Genomic DNA, 26,029 nt, shown 5'->3' with positions numbered 1-26,029 from the left:
TGTATCTGTGGATGTATTTCAAGGCCACCTTCAAACTCAGTGCCTCTTTTCTTGACATCCTGAGAAAATCTAAAGAAATCATTCAAGACCTCAGAAAAAAATTGTGGACCTCCACAAGTCTGGTTCATCCTTGGGGGAAATTTCCAAATGCCTGAAGGTACCACGTTCATCTGTACAAACAATAGTATGCAAGTATAAACACCATGGGATCATGCAGCTGTCATACCGCTCAGGAAGGAGACGCATTCTGTCTCCTAGAGATGAACGTACTTTGGTGTGAAAAGTGCAAATCAATCCCAGAACAACAGCAAAGGACTCTGTGAAGATGCTGGAGGAAACAGGCACAAAAAGTATCTATATCCACAGTAAAACGAGTCCTAAGGTCGCTCAGCAAGGAAGAAGCCACTGCTCCAAAACCGCCATGAAAAATCCAGACTACGATATGCAACTGCACTTGGAGAAATGTCCTCTGGTCTGATGAAACAAAAATAGAACTGTTTGGCCATAATGACCATCATTATGTTTGGAGGAAAAAGGGGAGGCTTGCAAGCTGAAGAACACCATCCCAAACATTTAGCACAGGGGTGGCAGCATCATGTTGTGGGGATGCTTTGCTGCAGGAGGGATTAGTGTACTTCACAAAATAGATGGCATCATGAGGGAGGAAAAGTATGTGGATATATTGAAGCAACATCTCAAGACATCAGTCAGGAAGTTAAAGCTTGGTTGCAAATGGGTCTTCCAAATGGACAATGACCCCAAGCATACTTCCAAGGTTGTGAAAAAATGGCTTAAGGACAACGGTCAAGGTATTGGAGTGGCCATGACAAAGCCATGACCTCAATCCTATAGAAAATGTGTTGGTATAACTGAAAAAGCGTGTGCGAGCAAGGATGCCTACAAACCTGACTCAGTTACACCAGCTCTGTCAGGGGGAATGGGCCAAAATTCACCCAACGTATTGTGGGAAGCTTGTGGAAGGTTACCTGAAGAATATGACCCAAGTTAAACAATTTAAAGGCAATGCTACCAAATACTAATTGAGTGTATGTCAACTTCTGACCCAGTGGGAATGTGATGAAAGAAATCAAATCTGAAATAAATAATTCTCTGTTCTATTATTCTGACATTTCACATTCTTAAAATAAAGTGGTGATCCTAACTGACCTAAAACAGGGAATTTGTACTAGGATTAAATGTCAGGAATTGTGAAAAACTGAGTTTAAATGTATTTGGCTAAGGTGTATGTAAACTTCCGACTTCAACTGTATATACCCCAATTTGGGTGGAGTCTCCCCCTTCTCTCTAAACATTGCATTTTTATTACTAGGCAGGAAGTTAAGTGATATGGGTCACAAACTGTTCCTTTATGATTATTTGACCTGGAGACGTGTAGGACCTCGATGGATTAAATCCAATTTACTTCGTAAACCACAGGTGTAGACTAACAGTGAAATGCTTACTTACGGATCTTCCCAACAATGCAGATAGAGAAAAAAGAGAAATAATACAAATAGAAAAAAAGTTACATAATAAATACACAATGATTAATGATAACTTGGCTACATACAGCGCCTTCAGAATGTATTCAGACCCCTTATTCCACATTTTGTTACGTTACAGCCTTATTCTAAAATGGATAGTAATTAAAAAATATATATATATCATGTTGTTTTAACCCCTTTTGTGGTATCCAATTAGTTACGGTCTTGTCTCATCGCTGCAACTCCCGTACGGACTCGAAACACAACCCAACCGAGCCACACTGCTTCTTGACACAATGCCCACTTAACCCGGAAGCCAGCCGCACCAATGTGTCAGAGGAAACATCATACTCCTGGCGCCCGTGTCAGCGTGTGCTGCACCCGGCCCGCCACAGGAGTTGCTAGTGTGCGATGGGACAAGGGCATCCCTGCCGGCCAAAACCTCGCCTAAACCAGGCGACACTGGGCCAATTGTGTGCCTCCCCATGGGTCTCCCAGTCAGACCTTAATATTTGGTACAGAAACCTTTGTTTGCAATAACAGAGATCATACGTTTCCTGTAGTTCTTGACCAGGTTTGCACTGCAGCAGGGATTTTGGCCCACTCCTCCATACAGACCTTCTCCAGATCCTTCAGGTTTTGGGGCTGTCGCTGGGCAATACGGACTTTCAGCTCCCTCCAAAGATTTTCTATTGGGTTCAGGTCTGGAGACTGGCTAGGCCACTCCAGGACCTTGAGATGCTTCTTACGGAGTCACTCCTTAGTTGCCCTGGCTGTCTATTTCGGGTGATTGTCATGCTGGAAGACCCAGCCACGACCCATCTTCAATGCTCTTACTGAGGGAAGGAGGTTGTTGGCCAAGATCTCGCGATACATGGCCCCATCCATCCTCCCCTCAATATGGTGCAGTCGTCCTGTCCCCTTTGCAGAAAAGCATCCCCAAAGAATTATGTTTCCACCTCCATGCTTCACGGTTGGGATGGTGTTCTTGGGGTTGTACTCATCCTTCTTCTTCCTCCAAACACGGCAAGTGGAGTTTAGACCAAAAAGCTCTATTTTTGTCTCATCAGACCACATGACCTTCTCCCATTCCTCCTCTGGATCATCCAGATGGTCATTGGCAAACTTCAGATGAGCCTGGACATGCGCTGGCTTGAGCAGGGGGACCTTGCATGCGCTGCAGGATTTTAATCCATGACGGCGTAGTGTGTCACTAATGGTTTTCTTTGAGACTGTGGTCCTATCTCTCTTCAGGTCATTGACCAGGTCCTGCCGTGTAGTTATGGGCTGATCCCTCACCTTCCTCATGATCATTGATGCCCCACGAGGTGAGATCTTGCATGGAGCCCCAGACTGAGGGTGATTGACCGTCTTCTTGAACTTCTTCCATTTTCCACTAATTGCGCCAACAGTTGTTGCCTTCTCACCAAGCTGCTTGCCTATTGTCCTGTAGCCCATCCCAGCCTTGTGCAGGTCTACAATTTTATCCTTGATGTCCTTACACAGCTCTCTGGTCTTGGCCATTTTGGAGAGGTTGGAGTCTGTTTGATTGAGAGTGTGGACAGGTGTCTTTTATACAGGTAACGAGTTCAAACAGGTGCAGTTAATACAGGTAATGAGTGGAGAACAGGAGGGCCTCTTAAAGAAAAACTAACAGGTCTGTGAGAGACGGAATTCTTACTGGTTGGTAGGTGATCAAATACTTATGTCATGCAATAAAATGCATATTAATTACTTCAAAATCATACAATGTGATTTTTGTTTTAGATTGCGTCTCTCACAGTTGAAGTGTACCTATGATAAAAATGACAGACCTCTACATGCTTTGTAAGTAGGAAAACCTGGAAAATCGTCAGTGTATCAAATACTTGTTCTCCCCACTGTATGTACATATTGCAGTGGAATCTCCTCCTCAGAGGAAGGGGAGGACCATTTTAATGTAACATTTTAATTGTATGTGTCCACATAACTGAGTATGTGACTAACCTTGTGAAACTGTGTGAAACTGCCTTATTATAATCTCCTGTTATTGGTAGTATAATCCTTTGTTTCAAACCAGTTTGCTCCTGTGTCCTTGTATAGATGAAAAGGGAACTGAGAGTCCCGCCCAAGAACAGGAACTATAAAGATATGTGCTTATCACCCAATGCTTCAGATTTCAGATTGTCCACACTGCTCTGTGTAACTCCAGCAGATCCTTATTTTATAATATCCACCACAATTTGGCTGACGTATCGTTTACCTGTGGCTCCGAGGGTAAACTGTCAGCAGAGGCTCACTGAGCTGTGACTCTAGGGTAAATTCCTCCTCGCCAGACGAGGGAATGGAGAGACCCGCTTGAGGTCCACGGGAGTTTGCGCTAAGGGATAGAGGAGCATGCTCTACCGCATAGTGCGAAGTGGGTAGACCGGTTAGGATGTCCTGTTAGACTAGAATATCCGGTTAGGGATGGACTTACTAACCAGTGGACAGGAAGAACTGTTTCTCATACATTTGAAACTAAGTATAATAACAAAACTGTGTTTATGTAGGTACGATATCCATTTGGACGAGTTCTCCAGTGGTTCAACGACAAATTGGGCAATATTTTAGCAGTCATGCAATTGCATGGTTTAGGTTGCAGGAACTGATCACTCCTCTATGTTGTGTGTGAGTGTAAAAGAGATAGGAACTCAAGATGAGATCATCCTCGAGCAAAAAGTGTTTTCCAGCCACCACATGCTACACAAGGCCATTGAAAGTAATGGTAAGCAAATGGGGACCGATTGTTGCGAGGACGTGTCACAATGGCACAGTTTAACAAATCAAGATTTTCCCAAAGAAGGCACCCTCAATGTTGTTAAGTTGAAATTAGTCAGAACGGTTGGAGAAAGTAGGGAAAGGCAAGAAAAATAATATAGGATGGGATCATTTTAGAAAGTGGGAAGTTGAAGCAGAGACAAGGACAGAGTGAGAGAGGATAAGTGCAGAGGTAATGATGAAATCTGAAGAAAAGAAAGGCAAAGCAAGTAGGAACAGACGTAAAGATGAACTGTATCAACATCATCCACCACACTACACTCCCCCCACCTCAAAACAGCTACCACCTCCACAACCAGGACCCCCAGCAGCAGCAGTGTGGGCTGTGGGGGCAGACGGCGGAGAATCTGAGGAAGACAAAGAAGAAAAATAAACACCTCTGACCACCATACACACTGAGTTCCGACACCTCAGGACCGCCCCTGCCGAGACCCTAAGCCTCCCAAATGACTGGTCACCAAAATGAAGCAATGTTGAGTTTATCCAGACGTATCACCCCATCCACCTCCTGTTTCCACACTACCCTATGCTGCTTCCCCTGATGTCAATACCAAATCCAGTGGCAGGCCATGACGCGAACGCCACTCCAACCATCCTCCTATTATAATCTCCTGTTCTTGGGAGTATAATCCTGTGCTGCAAACCAGTTTGCTCCTGTGTCCTTATATCGATAAAAAGGGAACTGAGAGTCCTGCCCAAGAACAGGAACTATGAAGATATGTGCTTGTCACCCAATGCTTCAGAATTCAGACTGTCTACACTGCGCTGTGTAACTCTGTTATTCTCTCTGAGCTCAGAAATAAAGAATCTTGGTTTGACTTGGACTCCAGCAGATCCTTATTTCATCATTTCCATCATCATTTCCACCACACCATCCTACTCAATTAATTTCAGAAAAGTTCAACATAAAACATGATCCTTTTTAGATAAAACTATACTAAATATGTATATTCATGTCACCAAATAATTGATTAAAACACACTGTTTTTCAATGAAGGTATACAGTAGCCTCAGCAGCACTCTTTAGCGTTGCACCGTGGTGTAGCTGGAGGACAGCTAGCGTCTGTCCTCCTCTAGATACATTGAACAATTCAAAACCTACAGTAGGAGGCTCATAGTTCTCACCCCCTTCGATAGACTTCCCAGATGACATCCTCCAACCTATCAATCAATCAAATGTATTTATAAAGCTGGTGGTTTGCCCTTTTACATCAGCCGATGTCACAAAGTGCTATACAGAAACCCGGCTTAAAACCCCAAACAGCAAGCAATGCAGATGTAGAAGCACAGTGGCTAGGAAAAACTCACTAGAAAGGATGGAACCTAGGAAGGGACCTAGAGAGGAACCAGGTTCTAAGGGGTGGCCAGTCCTCTTCTAGCTGTGCCGGGTTGAGATTATGACAGTACATGGCCAAGATGTTCAAACGTTCATAGATGACCAGCAGGGTCAAATAATAATAATAATAATCACAGGGGTTGTAGAGGGTGCAACAGGTCAGCACCTCAGGAATAAATGTCAGTTGGCTTTTCATAGCCGAGCATTCAGCGTTAGAAACAGCAGGTGAGGCAGAGAGAGAGAGAGTCGAAAACAGCAGGTCCGGAACAAGGTAGTACATCCGGTGAACAGGTCAGGGCTCCATAGCCGCAGGCTGAACAGTTGAAACTGGAGCAGCAGCATGACCAGGTGGACTGGGGACAGCAAGGAGTCATCAGGCCAGGTATTCCTGAGACATGGTCCCAGGGCTCAAGTCGTCCGGGAGGTGAGCGAGAGGGAATTAGAGGGAGCATACTTAAATTCACACAGGACACCGGATAAGACATGAGAAATACTCCATACATAACAGACTGACCCTAGCCCTGCTACACAAACTATTGCAGCGTAAATACCGGAGGCTGAGACAGGAGGGCCCCCGTAATAGGGTTAAAAGCAGAGAATCCCGGTGGAGAGAGGAACCAGCCAGGCAGAGACAGCAAGGGCGGTTCGTTGCTCCAGGGCCTTTCTGGTCACCTTCACATCCCTGGGCCAAACTACACTCAATCATAGGATCTACTGAAGACATGAGTCTTCAATAAAAACTTAAAGGTTGAGACCAAGTCTGTGTCTCTCACATGAATAGGCAGACCATTCCATAAAATTGTTGCTCTATAAGAGAAAGCCCTGCGTCCAGCTGTTTGCTTAGAAATTCTAGGGACAATAAGGAGGCCTGCGTCATGTGACCGTAGCGTACGTGTAGGTATGTACGGCAGGACAAAGACAGAGAGATAGGTAGGAGCAAGCCCATGTAATGCTTTGTAGGTTAGCAGTAAAACCTTGAAATCAGCCCTAGCCTTTACAGGAAGCCAGTGTAGAGAGGCTAGCACTGGAGTAATATGGTCAAATTTTGGGGTTCTAGTCAAGATTCTAGCAGCCGTGTTTAGCACTAAGAGTGAGAGAGAGAGAACTATCTATGTTTCGTAGTGTATATTTTTTTACTTTTACTTTCATTTCATTTCATTTTACTTTCATTACTAGCAAATGCAGCTATCTAGTTTAGCCTACTCAAACACCTGGTTGAAACAGAGAGGGATGCTATGTTAGCTAGCTGGCTATGTGTGGCTGGCAGCCTTCCAGCTACCACAGAACTCCTGTACTTCATCCATTGTCAGTCTGCCTCCATCACCACCAGCATCTTCAAAGGGAACTGGGACTTTGTCCGTGGATAAGGGGTCCTCAGATTAAGGGTTTTCAATGGTTGGGGGGCAGCTCCTCACTGTCACTGCCAGAATCTGATTACTGACTTTCAGGCTCATTGTTAGAATTTTAAAAAATCTCCAGAATTTCCGCATTTGTGTCTCCTTTTGAAAGACATTGCTAATACTACAGCTTAGCTCACTAGCAACATACATAAACAACAACACTGAATGGTTCAGAGTGGGAGTGAGAGGTTACGTGATTGACTGCCTACACGCACTATTTGTAACAAATTATTGATATATTTACTGTTTTATTCACGTTTTTCAAGTACCGGGGATGAATCATGCATTCCGATTATTGCATAGATTGTAATATGCACATATTATGTGTGTAAAATACTTTTTTGAAGGTTGTACTGATTATGATGAGCTAAGCTAATTCCAGCTATATGTGTGGAGCCATGTTTGTTGACATACAATGCCTTCTGGGTTTCACGTAATCGTCTGTTGGATCGAAAATGTTATAACAAAAATGAGGGGCGTAAGGGTTCACTCGTTTCTTGAGGACTTACGTAAATGAATGGTGGGATGCGAACCATGGTGAATGACACCCCTCTTTGAACATGCATACTATAAACAGACCAAACTCATCTTGTCTCCTCTCATTATCTTTGGTTTCTTTGAGGGGAAAAAAGCATGGCAGCGAGCAGAAACTACCCAACGTCGGATTACTTTCCATTTCTAGAGAGTGTTTTATTCAATTATTTCGATCAATGGTGAGCTCACCCGGGATGTGATTCATTATACATAGTCATTTATATTAGCTAATTCATATTGTATTTGCTCAGCGAGAGTATACAAATTTGACCGTGTGTGTTATGTCAATCTTTCCTCAGTTAGCGCTAGGACAAATGTAGACTACATTTTTCCAGTTTGGATGATTGTGTTATGCTGCAGATACTTCTGTGAATGTCTGAACATTGCATCCAAAAGTAAACTGCTCACATTCTGGACATAACTTTGTAAGGACTGTGTTTGTGCAAAATGTTTCTGAAAAAAAGTGTGGCCAGCTCAAATGCTGATTGTTGCATCATTCGAAACTGGCCGTTCTAAATAAGCATTCTAATCACACCAGTTTGATCGTATGCTACAGGCACCACTGTAGAATGATCACACCATTGTGTTGGTCCATGTGAAAAGGTTAAAGTGTACATTTCCCAGCTGTCAGGTTTACATCTAAATATTGTTAAACGTATGTGATTAAACATGAAACTATTTGTGAAAAGATGTAATGTGACGTTAACCTTCTAAATAAGAGTATGGATGTTCCTATAAAGTTGAACTAGTCAGTGGCCACGACCCCATGAGGCCAGACATTACATCAGGTATCATAGAACTGCCCCTTTTTCCACAGAGAATTAAACCACTTCCTAAGAAATGTACATTACGGTGTCCCCACGTTGGAACTGCTGCAATTCTCTAGACCAAAATATGGAGCTGACGCTACATGTTGAAATGGTTAAGAACTACAACTCCTGTAACGATTGTCTTCGGTGGAATGAGAGGAGGACCAAGGCGCAGCATGGTATGTGTTCATGATATATTTTAATGAAATATCACTGGACACAGAAAACAAAAGGAACACGAGAAATTAATGAAAACCGACACAGTCCCGTGTGTAACAAACACTGACACGGAAAAATAATCACCCACAAAACACAGGTGGGATAAGGCTACCTAAGTATGATTCTCAATCAGAGACAACGAACAACACCTGCCCCTTGAGAACCATACCAGGCCAAACACATTAACACAACATAGAAAAAAGAACATAGACTACCCACCCCAACTCACGCCCTGACCAAACTAAAACAAAGACATAACAAAGGAACTAAGGTCAGAACGTGACAACTCTATAGGCCACGGGGACCATACAGATATAGTTTTGGCTACACGGCTGGAAATGGTTCAACTCTGAGACTATCGATCACTACAGAATATGAGCAAATCCTAGATAATTACTAGTCTGCAGCTGGAAATTACGTAAATCTAGGACAAGAATAACGACAGCCGCCGAAACATCTATTCTATAAAACATCCATGTGTACGCCTGACGTATCCATAATTTACATAACCAGAGACTTTCTGTCGGTTGACTCTCCAGCAGACGGACCGGATTCCAACAGAGAAGACAACGACATACGGGTGTAAATATTTACACTACCGTTTAAAAGTTTGGGGTCATTAGAAATGTTCTTGTTTTTGAAAGAAAAGCACATTTTTGGTCCATTAAAATAACATCAAATTGATCAGAATACAGTGTAGACATTGTTAATGATGTAAATTACTATTGTAGCTGGAAACGGCAGATTATTTACAGAATATCTACATTGGCATACAGAGGCCCATTAAAAGCAACCATCACTCCTGTGTTCCAACGGCATGTTGTGTTAGCTAATCCAAGTTTATCATTTTAATAGGCTAATTGATCATTAGAAATCAATTTGCAATTATGTTAGCACAGCAGAAATCTGTTTTCCGATTAAAGAAGCAATAAACTGGCCTTCTTTACACTAATTGAGTATTTGGAGCATCGGCATTTGTAGGTTCGATTACAGGCTCAAAATGTCTAAAAACTAAGTCCTTTCTTCTGAAACTCATCAGTCTATTCTTGTTCTGAGAAATGAGGGCTATTCCATGCGAGAAACTGCCAAGAAACTGAAGATCTCTTTCAACGCTGTGTACTACTCTCTTCACAGAAGAGCACAAATTGGCTCTAACCAGAATAGAAAGAGGAGTGGGAGGCCCCGGTGCACAACTGAGCAAGAGGACAAGTACATTAGAGTGTTGAACAGAAGTCCTGATTGTAAAGTATGTGTTCTAATGGTGCTGTTTGTGTCTGTTCAGATACATCAGTGGTCATCATAGTATCTGGGAATGTGGTTATGCTGCTATTGGTGCTTGTGGTCAGCCTGTTCATAGTCTATAGATGTGAATTCAATAAGGAAACAGGTGAGAAACACTCACTCTCACACACACACTGTGTCAAATAAGGAAATTACTCTTTTCACATCCAGTTTTCAATTCCAAGAAACTATTTGCACATACAATCATCCTTTGGCCCTGAGAAATAGAGTTCTCATTGAACAGGGCTCTGTGTGTGTGTGTGTGTGTGTGTGTGTGTGTGTGTGTGTGTGTGTGTGTGTGTGTGTGTGTGTGTGTGTGTGTGTGTGTGTGTGTGTGTGTGTGTGTGTGTGTGTGTGTGTGTGTGTGTAAAATGTTCTAATCTATGTTCTCTATCAAAGACCCTCAGTTATGGAACAGCTTGCCCTCTCAGGTAAAAGGAGCAAAAACCATTGAGGTTTTAAAAATCACAGTTAACAATGTACCTTTTAGCTTGGCCTTCAATCAGTGACTGTTTTAGACATCCTCTGTGTTTTATGTTATTATATTCTATGTACAGTATATGTTTTCATTTCATATTTATTGTAGGAATAAATTATTAATAAATGGTAAGTAAACTGTATATAAATGTCTTACAAATTGTTTATTGCCGGATGTTATTATAAAGTGTTACTGAGAAATGAAATGGTTTCAGGAAGTACGAAGTGAAACAGCAGGACTGTGGCTCAGCGTAGACACACTCACTCTCAGAGGGGTTCTCATACACACTGCAGGAGCAGACCTTCCTGTACTGGGAGGGTAACTGGACGTAGAGGTCTGAGGTGACTACCCTGCGTATCTTATCCGTATTTTTTGTTAAACTCTACTGTCGGTTAGGGGCCCGTAAGTAAGTATTTCACTGTAAGGTCTACACTTGTTGTACTCGGCGCATGAGACTAATACAATTTGATTTGATTTGACTGGAGTAAACAGGGTGTACAGCGTCTAAAGAGACTTGAACTACCTGGGAGCCACAAGTCATCATGGTTAACCTGCTGGTCCTCACACTGAAGGTTGTCCTCCTCTTAGGTGAGTACATCAGACTGAATGAACACATGTCCAGTGACTCCTCTCTATAGTTGGATACATTTGGTTGTAACATTTTACAGTGTAACTCCATTCACTCACTGATAATGTTGTTAGATAAAGGGGAGGGGACACTGAGGGCACAAGGTCCAGTATGTACTGATGGATGTGTTTGTAACGAGACTGTTGGTGTGTCCTACAGCTGCTGTGTGGAGTGTGTGTTCAGCAGAGTTGATCACAGTGGAAGGATGTGAGGGGGGCAAGGCAGAGATCAGATGTCCTTATAAAGAGGAGTGGAGGAGCCACCAGAAGTACCCCTGTAAAGGGGATTGTTCTGTTTTTAATAAAGACAAAGTTATTAAGACTGAGGCAGGGGAAAACAGTGCTTCTAACGGGAGATACTCGCTGAAGGACAACAGAGAGGAAAGTGTCTTCATTGTGACAATCACCAACCTGACGTTAAATGATGCTGGGAGATACTGGTGTGGAGTGGACAAATGGGGACAAGATAACTACATTAAAGTGAACCTTGAAGTCTCTGAAGGTAGTGTAAACATTGGATCCTCAAAACTCTTTCATTTCCAAACTAAACATATTATAATATACATTCCTAATCAAGCTTCTGCTATTGACCTGAGTCTTAACTTGAGATCCTGCACATTATTCAATTTTTATGCACATTATTCATTGACACAATGAATGCATTGTTCTGTTATGCGCATGTAACAATTGCAGGGGCAATCTGCAATTGCTACATAAAGTACCAGTCAAAAGTTTGGACACACTTACTCAATCAAGGTTTTTTATTTATTTTTACTATTTTCTACATTGTAAAATAATAGTGAAGACATCAACACTATTAAATAACACATATTGAATCATGTAGTAACCAAAAAACAGTTAAACAAATCAAGATATATTATAGATTTGAGATTCTTCCAAGTAGCCACCTTTTTCCTTGATGACAGCTTTGCACACTCTTGGCATTCTCTCAACCAGCTTCATGAGGTAGTCACCTGGAATGCATTTCAATTAACAGGTGTTTCTTTCCTTCTTAATGCAGTTGAGCCAATCAGTTGTGTTGTGACAAGGTAGGGGTGGTATACACAAGATAGCCCTATTTGTAGAATGCTGTGGTAGCCATGCTGGTTAAGTGTGGCTTGAATTCTAAATAAATCACTGACAGTGTCACCAGTAAAGCACCCCCACACCATCACCCCTCCTCCTCCATGCTTCACGGTTGGAACTACACATGCGGTGATCATCCGTTCACCTACTCTGCGTCTCACAAAGACACGGAGGTTGGAACCCAAAATCTCAAATTTGGACTATTCAGACCAAAGGACAGATGTCTAATGTGTGTTGCTCATGTTTCTTGGCCAAAGCAAGTCTCTTATTATTATTGGTGTCCTTTAGTAGTGGTTTCATTGCAACAATTTGACCAAGAAGGCCTGATTCACACGGTCTTCTCTGAACAGTTGATGTTGAGATGTGTCTGTTACTTGAACTCTGTGAAGCATTTATTTGGACTGCAAATTCTAAGGCTGGTAACTCTAATGAACTTATCCTCTGCAGCAGAGGTAACTCTGGGTCTTATTTTCTTGTGGCGGTCCTCATGAGAGCCAGCTTCATCATAGCGCTTGATCGTTTTTGCGACTGCACTTGAAGAAACTTTCATCATTCTTGACATTTTCCGGATTCATGTCTTAAAGTAATGATGACTGTTGTTTCTCTTTGCTTATTTGAGCTGTTCTTGCCATAATAGGGACTTGGTCTTTTACCAAATATGGCTTCTGTATCTCACCCCTACCTTGTCACAACACAACTGATTGGCTCAATCGCATTAAGAAGGAAAGAAATTCCACAAATTAACTTTTTAACAGGTGTGCCTTGTTAACAGAAATGCATTCCTGGTGAATACCACATGAAGCTGGTTGAGAGAATTCCAAGAGTGTGCAAAGCTGTATACAAGACAGAGGATGTGTCACGACTTCCGCCGAAGTCGGTCCCTCTCCTTGTTCGTACGGTGGTCGATGTCACCGACCTTCTAGCCATCGCCGATCCACTTTTTATTTTCCATTGGTTTTGTCTTGTCTACCATCACACCTGGCTCCAATTCCATCAATTACATGTTGTGTATTTAACCCTCTGTTCCCCCCATGTCCTTGTCTGTAATTGTTTGTTGTCAGTTCTTGTGCATGTTTTGTTCTGGTGTGTGTCGGGTTACGTACCCATGTATTTTATTGTTCTGTATCTGGTGGGATTTGATAATTAAACTTAGCCGTTGGAAACACAGTTTTGCTCTCCTGCGTCTGACTTCTCTGCCGCCAGTACGCACCCTTGACAGAATTACGGACCGCTACTATGGAGTCAGCAGGAGCAGGTACCCCGGTATTAGGGGTGAAGGAACGGGTCTTCCAGTGCCTCCACCAGCACAACTGGGGTCTCCACTGAGCGCCCCTCTTCATCCTGGTCCCAGTGGGATTCGTCTCTCCCTGCCCCAGGGATACGATGGGAAGGCTGCGAACTGCCAGGGGTTCCTTCTCCAACTGGACATATACCTGGCCACCATCCACCCGGCTCCGTCGTGTCGTGAGAGGGTGTCCGCCCTCATCTCGTGCCTCACCGGGAAAGCCCCGGAGTGGGCCAACGCCGTATGGAGAGAGGGAGATGCGGAGTTTGGACCAGGTTGAGGAGTTCATCCGCTGTTTCCGGGCAGTCTTCGACCATCCGCCTGAGGGTCGAGTGGCGGGTGAGCGCCTCTTCCATCTGAGGCAGGAGACGAGGAGTGCCCAGGAGTTCACCCTAGAGTTTAGGACCCTGGCTGCCGGTGCGGGATGGAACGACAGGGCCCTCATCGACCATTATCGCTGCAGTCTGTGCGAGGACGTCAATCGGGAGTTGGCCTGCAGTGACACCACCCTTACGTTTGACCAGCTGGTGGACCTGTCCATCCGGCTGGACAACATGCTGGCTACCCGCGGACGATCAGATCGGTGTCTGGTGGTTCCATCCCCCCGCACCCCCTATGGAGCTGGGAGGGGTGGTGCGCAGGGAGACCGGAGGGGGTTCCAGCTCGTGCACCATCTGTGGCCGTAGAGGTCACACTGCCGGTCGGTGCTGGGCTAGTTCCTCTGGGGATCGAGGTAACAGGCAGGGCGCTCTGGCGTCACTCCAGTTGAGCCGGCACCATTCTCATCCAGAGTCCTCTGTTGCTCATATGTTTGTCTATGTTACCTTTTCTGAGTTTTCCCCGCTTTCCCAGCATAAGGTGTTCGTCGATTCAGGCGTGGCTGGGAACTATATAGATAGAGCGTTCGCCTATAGTTTAGGGATCCCCATTGTTCCCGTGGCTGTGCCCTTCCCCGTTCACGCCTTAGATAGTCGACCATTAGGGTCAGGTTTGATCAGGGAGGCCACTGCTCCTCTGGGTATGGTGACGCAGAGGGGGCACAAGGAGAGAATGAATCTCTACCTTATTGTTTCTCCTGCGTTTCCCGTGGTGCTAGGCCTACCCTGGTTAGTTTGTCATGACCCCACTGTTTCTTGGCCACAGAGGGCTCTCACAGGGTGGTCGCAGGAGTGCTCGGGGAGGTGCTCGGGGAGGTTTCCGTTGGTGCTACTATGGTGGAGAGTCCAGACCAGGTCTCCCCCGTGCGCATTCCCCCTGAATATGTCGATTTGGCTCTCACCTTCTCTAAAAAGAAGGCGACTCAATTACCACCCCATCGACGGGGCAATTGTGCAATAAATCTCCTGGTAGATGCTGCACTCCCCAGGAGTCACGTGTATCCCCTCTCACAGGCAGAGACGGAGGCTATGGAAACATATGTCTCAGAGTCCCTGCATCAGGGGTACATTCGGTCCTCCACTTCACCCGCCTCCTCGAGTTTCTTTTTTGTGAAGAAGGAGGAGGGAGGTCTACGCCCGTGTATTGACTATCGGGGTCTGAATCAGATCACTGTGAGGTATAGCTACCCGCTACCACTCATAGCTACAGCGATTGAGTCAATGCACGGGGCATTACAACCTGATGCGTATCCGAGAGGTAGACGAGTGGAAGACGGCTTTCAGTACCACCTCAGGGCACTATCTCGTCATGCCGTACGGGTTGATGAATGCTCCATCAGTCTTCCAAGCCTTTGTAGATGAGATTTTCCGGGACCTGCACGGCCAGGGTGTAGTGGTGTATATCGATGACATTCTGATATACTCCGCTACATGCGCCGAGCATGTGTCCCTGGTGCTCACAGGGTGCTTGGTCGCCGAGCATGACCTGCACGTTAAGGCTCAGAAATGCTTGTTTACCGTCTCCTTCCTAGGATATCGCATTTCCAACGCAGGGGGTAGATGGAGACTCCCACCAAGTTAAAGGAGATGCAGCGGTTCATAGGGTTTGCCATCTACTACCGGAGGTTTATCCAAGGTTTTGGTCACTCTCTTCTGGTCATCCTGGGATCGGTCAGACAGTGCGCTGTTTGAGTGGGAGGTACTGGTGGCCTACCTTGTCTAAGGACGTGAGGGTTTATGTTTCCTCCTGCTCGGTGTGCGCCCAGTGTAAGGCTCCTAGGCACCTGCCCAGAGGTAACCCCTTATCCATTCCACAGCGGCCTTGGTCGCACCTGTCGGTGGATTTTCTAACTGATCTTCCACTCTCACAGGGTAACACGATCCTGGTTGTTGTGGATCGTTTCTCTAAGTCCGGTCATCTCATTCCTCTGCTCGGTCTCCCGACGGCCCTACAGACTGTGGAAGCCCTGTTTACACACGTCTTGAAGCACTACGGGGTGCCTGAAGATACAGTGTCTGATCGGGGTCCCCAGTTCACGTCTAGGGTCTGGAAGGCGTTCGTGGAGCGTCTGGGGGTCTCGATCAGCCTTACTTCAGGTTTTCACCCCGAGATTAATGGGCAGGTGGAGAGAGCGAACCAGGATGTGGGTAGGTTTCTGCAGTCCTATTGCCAGGCACGGCCGGGAGTGGGCGGCGTACGTGCCCTGGGCCGAGATGGCACAGAACTCGCTCCGCCACTCCTCCACTAACCTCTCTCCCTTCCAATGCGTACTGGAGTACCAGCCGGCACCTTGGCACCTTGGCATCAGGGTCAGACCGAGGTTCCTGCGGTGGACGACTGGTTTATGCACGCGGAGGAGACATGGGAAGCTGTTCGTGTGTCCCTTCAGCAGGCCGTGACGCGCCAGAGGACGAAGGCAGATCGCCACCGCAGTGAGATCCCGGTGTTCGCACCAGGGGACCGGGTCTGGCTCTCGACCCGAAACCTGCCCCCCCCCCCGCCTGCCCTGCCGGAAGCTGGGCCCGCGGTTTGTGGGGCCATTTAAAGTCCTGAGGAGTGTGAACGAGGTTTGTTATAGGTTACAGCTGGCCCACTCCAAGAGTCTGAGGTGCGAGAGGTTCCTCCGCCCCCTCTGGACATCGGGGGGGCCCCGGCCTACTCCGTTTGCTCCATACTGGATTCGAGGCATCGGGCGAGGGGCCTTCAGTATCTCGTGGAGTGGGAGGGGTACGGTCCGGAGTAGAGGTGCTGGGTTCCAGCCGAGGATGTGTTGGACCCTTCTATGCTGCAGGACTCGCCCTGCGACTCGCCCTCTGGGTCATCCCCGAGGCCGTTGTCTCGGGGGGGTACTGTCACGACTTCCGCCGAAATCGGTCCCTCTCCTTGTTCGGGTGGCGTTCGGCGGTCGACGTCACTGGCCTTCTAGCCATCGCCGATCCACTTTTCATTTTCCATTGGTTTTGTCTTGTCTTCCATCACACCTGGTTCCAATTCTCACCTGGTTCCAACTTTATTGTAAAGGACCATAGGAGGAGGCAGGTAGCTGAGTCCAGGGGCGGGCAGAAGGTCATACAATGGGGGACAACAAGATAACAGTACAGGAAGGGAAAAGGCTAGTAATGTCGCCCGGGAGATCAGGCAATAGGTTGATAACAGGAAATCCGTTTTTGCCTGCCTCAATAGCCTATCATACACAGGAGGATTAAATTACGGGAAAAACAGAGCACCGAATAGAAGTGTGTCACAAAACAAACAATACCTCACAATGATGGGGTGCAAAGAACTGAACTAAATAGTGTGTGATAATGACATACAGGTGTGTCAACAGGTGATCAGAATTCAGGTGATTGGGATCTGGAGAGTGAGCTGCGTTCAGGGGATCTATGTGTTTGAGTGTGTGAACCCAGGAGACTTGAGTGTGTGAACCCAGCCAACTTATCTTAGGTCCAGGGCCTGCTCCTTCTTGACCTCTTGGTCAGCCAGTTCCAAGTGGATTATTATTTGTTCAGATGGTGATGTAAAATAAACATGTACAAAAAAGAAAAGTAGAAAAAAAGCATGCCCAAACTAAAGACTCAAAAACAAACGAGAGGCCTCATGGCCAAACAAAAACCAGCAGCCTCATGGCTCTGCCAGCTGGGACACACCTTAATTGGCAGCTCCTGTGTGCAACTAGAAACTTGGCTCAGCATCTAGACTCGGTTGGTGCTGCCACCTGAGGATGTAGTGTGAAAGTGTATCATGGTAGTGTGTTGTTTGTCAATGTCCTAACTCTAACCTTACCTCCATATCATAACACTATCAACACACAATGGATCCTTTTTACACTACGCTAGTTTGTAAACATATTTTTGTACTGTAAAGAGACTGATCTGGCGTCAAATCTGACTTTGAATCAGATTCCCGCCTCTGAGTGGTAAGGTGTACAAACAATGTCTCTCTGACAACACATCTGTCACCGATTCCCCGTACTCCTGCTCACTCCGTGCACCAGTTCCGGGGGTCTACGTCACCGGCCTCTAGGCGGCACTGAACTGTCCTGTTACGCACACCTGGTTCCCATTCCCTCTGATTAGTAATTGTATATATGTGCCCTCTGCTCACCATTGTGTGGTCCGTTATTGTTCCCATGACCGTTGATCTTGTGAGTACATGTGCGGTGGTGTATTGTGTCCTCGTTATTATGGGTCTCGTCCTGGGCATTTATTCGAGGTTTAACCTCTTGTTTGGGTTACATCCCTGTGTTTTTGTACATGTGTTTGTTTTGAACTTTGTCCCTGTGCCTTTACATGGCATGTTATATTTTTGGGTGGAGTTAAAACCCCCTATTACGTATTCCTGTCTCCAATCCTTTTCTACAACATCCCCTGCAAGAACTACTTTAATACCAGTAGACAGCATTTTTGTTTTGTGGTCCTTTTTAGCAGCACCAACAATCACCACCAAAACAGAACCTACTACAATCGCATCAAACCCTGGTTCACCAACTTCATCATCCTTAGACATCTCACCACCATCATCCATCTCATCAACACACAATGGATCTGGTAAATAAGCTCTTATGGCTGGGTTTTTTTACTAATTCAATCAGATCAGCTCTGAAAAAGATGATTTGAAAATATCTGTGATTGGTCAAAAGTTGCGTGAACACAGCCTATGAGCCTTAAAACTACTGTATGCTGGTTTCTCTTTGAAACCTGTTTCACAACACATACTTTTGTAGTCTAAGTTACTGATTTGGAGCCAAATCTGACTTTAGGTAGTGTGGGACACTTCTACACCAGATTCCCCACTGAGTGGTATAGTGCAAAGACCATGTCTCTCGGACAACCCATTAGATCTTTTTCAGAGCTGATCTGATTGGTCAAAAAATCAATTAGTGAAAAAAAGATCAGAATTGGGCTGCCTTTGTAAATCAGCCTTAAACAAATAGGGGAAAATGTCCATACCTGTGATTTGATGCATTACTTAAGTTTGCATTATGGTTTAGATGAGGAGCTCCTGTATAGTTGAACAGCTAGCCTTTTGGTAGTCTATATACTATGGTGTATGCTAATAGCTGCACCAATGCATGAATGTTGGCCACCACATTGAAGGCTAATGTAAGGATAGGATGTAAACAGAAAAGATGCACATAAAATGTAACATTTTATCAGAGGCAGATCTTGTATTACATATTAGTGTAAAAAGGCCTTATGTAAGTTAAATTGCTGATTGTGAATTATGACTTTAGGTGTAGTATAACGTTAGCTAGCTAAGAGTGTTAGTAAATTCACTCTGGCCATCTACTCTGATTTTAGAGCACTCCTCTGTGACAGAAGTGCAGTATAACTGAATTTACGAACTGCAACACCTGTTGAATATGACCGGTGTCAGTAAACAAAGCTCTAGATAACATAAACAGCCTAACCAGCTCTGCTAGAATGAGTAAAATGGTCAGTGTCACACCCTGATCTGGTTCACCTGTCTTTGTGCTTGTCGCCACCCTCCTCCAGGTGTCGCCCATCTTCCCCATTATCCCCAATGTATTTGTACTTGTGTTCTGTTTGCCTGTCAGTTTGTTTTGTTATGCCTACCAGCGGATTTCCCATGCTCCTGTCTAGTTCCTGTTTTCTTGTTTTAACCATTCTGCCTGTCCTGAGCCTGCCTGCCATTCTGTACCTTGTCACACCACCCTGGATTACTGTCCTCTACCTGCCTGAGCCTGCCTATCGTTCTGTACCTTTCGGACTCTGCTCTGGATTACTGTCCTCTACCTGCCTTGAGCCTGCCTATCGTTCTGTACCTTTCGGACTCTGCTCTGGATTACTGTCCTCTACCTGTCTTGAGCCTGCCTATCGTTCTGTACCTTTCGGACTCTGCTCTGGATTACTGTCCTCTACCTGCCCCCCTGTTTTTGAAACTTTTGTTACTTTGAAACTGTCTGCATCTGGGTCTTCTCCTGAGCCTTGACAGAGTGAGAAACTCCCTCATTTGTGTCAGAAGTATCTAGCAAGCTAGCCAACTTTAGCCAGTTAGCTTGGCCGCTTGACTGCTGTTGTGAAGTCAGAATGCTCGGATCAACCCTACTCCTCGGGCAGAGGGTCCAGTCTTCTCTCTGAACTCTCCGAGAGTGAAACGCCCGTTGTATCATGTTAGCTAGCTAGATAAGAGGGAGGGGAGCACACTGAATTATAGCTAATTAACATGAGCATTGCTAGATAGTTTTGACAAACTTTGCTAGCTAATGATGACATTGCCATCTGTCTAAAGTACATTTTGACAACATATTGATGACAATTGTTTCCTACAAAATAGCTGCATAATGTTAATGTCATGCATTTCCAAGCTACTTTAGTGTAATTTAGACAAAACACTCATAGCCTCTGTTAAGAATGACTGGGCACCACTTGACTTTTGGGCATCAGTATGGCTGAGCGTCATGAGAATGTTGATGACCATGGCATAACGCAGCTGAGTGACAGAGGTACAAATCATCCTTTGGCCCTGATTGAACAATAGAGGTCTCATTGTGAACAGTGTGCCCTCGGCTCCCTGTTCTTGGAAATGCAGCTCTCAAATCCACCTGAACAGAATGCTGGAGCCAAATAGTGAGCTGTGTTTTGTCTGTGTTCTACAGCTGTCGTCTCTGCATCGACGGTGAACACTGGGATCAACAGAGAGGTCAGTGTGTGTGTGCCCTGTTGGTGGAAATGCAGCTCTTAAAACCACCTGAACAGATTAGTGGATACCCAATACTGAGCAATGTATAACACACTGTGTAGCTTCTTGATATGCCACACCTGTCAGGTGGATGGCTTATTTTGGCAAAGTTTAAATGCTCAATAACAGGGATGTACAAAATTAGAGAAACTTTTGTGCATATGGAACATTTCTGGGATCTTATTTCAGCCCATAAACATTTTTGTTACTTTGAAACTGTCTGCATCTGGGTCTTCTCCTGAGCCTTGACAGAGTGAGAAATTCCCTCATTTGTGTCAGAAGTATCTAGCAAGCTAGCCAACTTTAGCCAGTTCGCTTGGGCGCTTGACTGCTGTTGTGAAGTCGGAATGCTCGGATCAACCCTACTCCTCGGACAGAGCGTCCAGTGTTCTCTCTGAATGCTCCAGGAGTGAAATGTCATAGTAAATTCAGAGCAATCTGACAACGTTCTGAATTTACGAATGCCCAGAGTGAATTTACAAACATCTAGCATAAATCTAGCTAGATAAGAGTGAGGGGATCACACCGAATTCTATCTAATTAGCATTGCTAGGTATTTGACAAACTTTGCTAGCTAATGACAACATTGGCATCTGTCTAAAGTAAATTTGACAATTTTGATTATGTTTCCTACAAAATAGCTGCCTAATGTAGCAGTCATTGAGTGTGAGATCATGCTGTTTAATCAGCTTCTTGTCACACCTGTCAGGTGGATGGATTATTTTGGCAAAGTAGAAATGCTCACTAACAGATGTAAACAAATTTGTGTACAAAATGTAGACTTTTGTGCGTACGGAACATTTCTGGGGACTTTCATTTCAGCTCCTGAAACATGGGACCAACACTTGACATGTGTTTTCCTCCTTTCCAGGGTTGTGATGGTGTCTATGAGGAAATAAATGACCAACCACTACATTCCAACATCTACGCCAACTTACCCACGTGCCCCTCTGAATCTCAACTTCCACAAGGACCCCAGCTGCCCCAATGAAGCCAGTGCTGTCATTTATGAGGGCACTTCTTCTGGTGACACTGCCACTGTCAACGTTGGTCTCAACCCTGCCTACTCCTCCCATCTACTCCACAGTCAGCAAACCCAGAAACACCTGAGTCACTGTCAACCAATCAGAAGGGACATACACACACTGGCAACCAATCACAGAGACCTGTTATTAACTATGTGTGCCACCTCTTGAGCGTTGAGATTTAATTTGAGCAAACATCTGCATAATCTGCTTCATGTCCTCAAAATCAGATGTGCTACTTTGACTTCTGTCTTTCATGTCTCTGCTCACCTTGTCTTAATGTTTAGCTCACTTAGGCCTAATTTGCATGTTAATATCTAAGTAAATATTGGCTCACTATATGCATTATAACTGTCTAATGGTTTTTAACACATAATTAAATATACATAATTAAGGGATAATCAATGAAGGACTATGCTTTCTGTGGAAAATAATGCACGATTTGGAAGTTGTGGCACTAACCTTCCACGGCGTTGCATTATTTACCAGGAAACGCATAGAGCCCTGAGTTGACTATTCCGCTTATACCACAGCTATAACACTTTCTGCTAGAAATGAAAAAGTAGCTCGCTGGCAAGTTTCCTAGATGGATACAGTAGTTACCTAACCAAACAGACTTGCTAGAGTAGATTAGCTAAGCAAACCATCAGTCCTAGCTTGCTATTAATGAAAATCAATATTGCCAATTATGTTTTCAATTTGACTTTTTGCTTTCCAAAGCAGGTTAGACCCCTGGTAGTGTCAACTAGGTAATAGTCTCCAACCATGGTCTCCATTCCCCCCCCCCCACCATGTGCCCACTATGCCCAACATTTAATAGTTATTGACTCGATACCGGTACCCCCTGTATATAGCCTCGTTATTTTTTTCTTTTACTATTTTTACTTTAGTTTATTTAGTAAATATTTTTGTAACTTTTCTTGAACTGCATTGTTGGTTAAAGGCTTTAAAGTCAGCATTTCACTGTGAGGTCTACTACACCTGTTGTATTCAGCATTTCATGGTAAGGTCTACTACACCTGTTGTATTCAGCATTTCACTGTAAGGTCTACTACACCTGTTGTATTCAGCATTTCACTGTAAGGTCTACTACACCTGTTGTATTCAGCATTTCACTGTAAGGTCTACACCTGTTGTATTCAGCATTTCACTGTGAGGTCTACTACACCTGTTGTATTCAGCATTTCACTGTAAGGTTTACTACACCTGTTGTATTCAGCATTTCACTGTAAGGTCTACTACACCTGTTGTATTCAGCATTTCACTGTAAGGTCTACTACACCTGTTGTATTCAGCATTTCACTGTAAGGTCTACACCTGTTGTATTCAGCATTTCACTGTAAGGTCTACTACACCTGTTGTATTCAGCATTTCATGGTAAGGTCTACTACACCTGTTGTATTCAGCATTTCACTGTAAGGTCTACTACACCTGTTGTATTCAGCATTTCACTGTAAGGTCTACTACACCTGTTGTATTCAGCATTTCACTGTAAGGTCTACTACACCTGTTGTATTCAGCATTTCACTGTAAGGTCTACTACACCTGTTGTATTCAGCATTTCACTGTAAGGTCTACTACACCTGTTGTATTCAGCATTTCACTGTAAGGTCTACTACACCTGTTGTATTCAGCATGTCACTGTAAGGTCTACTACACCTGTTGTATTCAGCATTTCATGGTAAGGTCTACTACACCTGTTTTATTCAGCATTTCACTGTAAGGTCTACTACACCTGTTGTATTCAGCATTTCACTGTAAGGTCTACTACACCTGTTGTATTCAGCATTTCACTGTAAGGTCTACTACACCTGTTGTATTCAGCATTTCACTGTAAGGTCTACACCTGTTGTATTCAGCATTTCACTGTAAGGTCTACTACACCTGTTGTATTCAGCATTTCACTGTAAGGTCTACTACACCTGTTGTATTCAGCATTTCACTGTAAGGTCTACTACACCTGTTGTATTCAGCATTTCACTGTAAGGTCTACTACACCTGTTGTATTCAGCATTTCACTGTAAGGTCTACTACACCTGTTGTATTCAGCATTTCACTGTAAGGTCTACTACACCTGTTGTATTCAGCATTTCATGGTAAGGTCTACTACACCTGTTGTATTCAGCATTTCACTGTAAGGTCTACTACACCTGTTGTATTCAGCATTTCATGGTAAGGTCTACTACACCTGTTGTATTCAGCATTTCATGGTAAGGTCTACTACACCTGTTGTATTCAGCATTTCACTGTAAGGTCTACTACACCTGTTGTATTCAGCATTTCACTGTAAGGTCTACTACACCTGTTGTATTCAGCATTTCACTGTACGGTCTACTACACCTGTTGTATTCAGCATTTCACTGTAAGGTCTACTACACCTGTTGTATTCAGCATTTCACTGTAAGGTCTACTACACCTGTTGTATTCAGCATTTCACTGTAAGGTCTACTACACCTGTTGTATTCAGCATTTCACTGTAAGGTCTACTACACCTGTTGTATTCAGCATTTCACTGTAAGGTCTACTACACCTGTTGTATTCAGCATTTCACTGTAAGGTCTACTACACCTGTTGTATTCAGCATTTCACTGTAAGGTCTACTACACCTGTTGTATTCAGCATTTCACTGTAAGGTCTACTACACCTGTTGTATTCAGCATTTCACTGTAAGGTCTACTACACCTGTTGTAGTCAGCATTTCACTGTAAGGTCTACTACACCTGTTGTATTCAGCATTTCACTGTAAGGTCTACTACACCTGTTGTATTCAGCATTTCACTGTAAGGTCTACTACACCTGTTGTATTCAGCATTTCACTGTAAGGTCTACTACACCTGTTGTATTCAGCATTTCACTGTACGGTCTACTACACCTGTTGTATTCAGCATTTCACTGTAAGGTCTACTACACCTGTTGTATTCAGCATTTCACTGTAAGGTCTACTACACCTGTTGTATTCAGCATTTCACTGTAAGGTCTACTACACCTGTTGTATTCAGCATTTCACTGTAAGGTCTACTACACCTGTTGTATTCAGCATTTCACTGTAAGGTCTACTACACCTGTTGTATTCAGCATTTCACTGTAAGGTCTACACCTGTTGTATTCAGCATTTCACTGTAAGGTCTACTGCACCTGTTGTATTCAGCATTTCACTGTAAGGTCTACTACACCTGTTGTATTCAGCATTTCACTGTAAGGTCTACTACACCTGTTGTAGTCAGCATTTCACTGTAAGGTCTACTACACCTGTTGTATTCAGCATTTCACTGTACGGTCTACTACACCTGTTGTAGTCAGCATTTCACTGTAAGGTCTACTACACCTGTTGTATTCAGCATTTCACTGTAAGGTCTACTACACCTGTTGTATTCAGCATTTCACTGTAAGGTCTACTACACCTGTTGTATTCAGCATTTCATGGTAAGGTCTACTACACCTGTTGTATTCAGCATTTCATTGTACGGTCTACTACACCTGTTGTATTCAGCATTTCATGGTAAGGTCTACTACACCTGTTGTATTCAGCATTTCATGGTAAGGTCTACTACACCTGTTGAATTCAGCATTTCACTGTAAGGTCTACTACACCTGTTGTATTCAGCATTTCACTGTAAGGTCTACTACACCTGTTGTATTCAGCATTTCACTGTAAGGTCTACTACACCTGTTGTATTCAGCATTTCATGGTAAGGTCTACTACACCTGTTGTATTCAGCATTTCATGGTAAGGTCTACTACACCTGTTGTATTCAGCATTTCATGGTAAGGTCTACTACACCTGTTGTATTCAGCATTTCACTGTAAGGTCTACTACACCTGTTGTATTCAGCATTTCACTGTAAGGTCTACTACACCTGTTGTATTCAGCATTTCACTGTAAGGTCTACTACACCTGTTGTATTCAGCATTTCACTGTAAGGTCTACTACACCTGTTGTATTCAGCATTTCACTGTAAGGTCTACTACACCTGTTGTATTCAGCATTTCACTGTAAGGTCTACTACACCTGTTGTATTCAGCATTTCATGGTAAGGTCTACTACACCTGTTGTATTCAGCATTTCATGGTAAGGTCAACTACACCTGTTGTATTCAGCATTTCATGGTAAGGTCTACTACACCTGTTGTATTCAGCATTTCACTGTAAGGTCTACTACACCTGTTGTATTCAGCATTTCACTGTAAGGTCTACTACACCTGTTGTATTCAGCATTTCACTGTAAGGTCTACTACACCTGTTGTATTCAGCATTTCACTGTAAGGTCTACTACACCTGTTGTATTCAGCATTTCATGGTAAGGTCTACTACACCTGTTGTATTCAGCATTTCACTGTAAGGTCTACTACACCTGTTGTATTCAGCATTTCACTGTAAGGTCTACTACACCTGTTGTATTCAGCATTTCATGGTAAGGTCTACTACACCTGTTGTATTCAGCATTTCATGGTAAGGTCTACTACACCTGTTGTATTCAGCATTTCATGGTAAGGTCTACTACACCTGTTGTATTCAGCATTTCACTGTAAGGTCTACTACACCTGTTGTATTCAGAGCATGTGACAAATACAAGTTAATTTGAACTG

The 26,029-nt window shown here is 44.1% G+C and overlaps 1 protein-coding gene across 4 annotated transcripts; it reads left to right on the top strand.

Moving 5' to 3' along the window:
- Positions 1-10,598: 10,598 nt before the first annotated feature.
- Positions 10,599-22,338, top strand: LOC109872219 (CMRF35-like molecule 5). Of its 4 annotated transcripts, XM_020463377.2 has the most exons (6): positions 10,599-10,681; positions 10,833-10,928; positions 11,128-11,469; positions 18,141-18,263; positions 20,336-20,379; positions 21,290-22,337. In XM_020463377.2, exons 2-6 carry the CDS (start codon positions 10,883-10,885, stop codon positions 21,407-21,409), a joined length of 675 nt encoding a protein of 224 aa, XP_020318966.1. In that variant the 5' UTR covers positions 10,599-10,681; positions 10,833-10,882; the 3' UTR covers positions 21,410-22,337. The 4 variants fall into 4 exon arrangements, with proteins under 4 accessions (XP_020318966.1, XP_020318968.1, XP_020318963.1 ...); XM_020463379.2 differs by having other exon boundaries at positions 10,621-10,928; positions 18,144-18,263; XM_020463374.2 differs by having other exon boundaries at positions 10,621-10,928.
- The last annotated feature ends 3,691 nt before the right edge of the window (positions 22,339-26,029 follow it).

This window comes from Oncorhynchus kisutch, linkage group LG27 (genome assembly GCF_002021735.2).
Source record: "Oncorhynchus kisutch isolate 150728-3 linkage group LG27, Okis_V2, whole genome shotgun sequence".
In the NCBI taxonomy this organism is placed as follows: Eukaryota; Metazoa; Chordata; class Actinopteri; order Salmoniformes; family Salmonidae; genus Oncorhynchus; species Oncorhynchus kisutch.
This window is presented reverse-complemented; position numbering and strand designations above follow the sequence as displayed.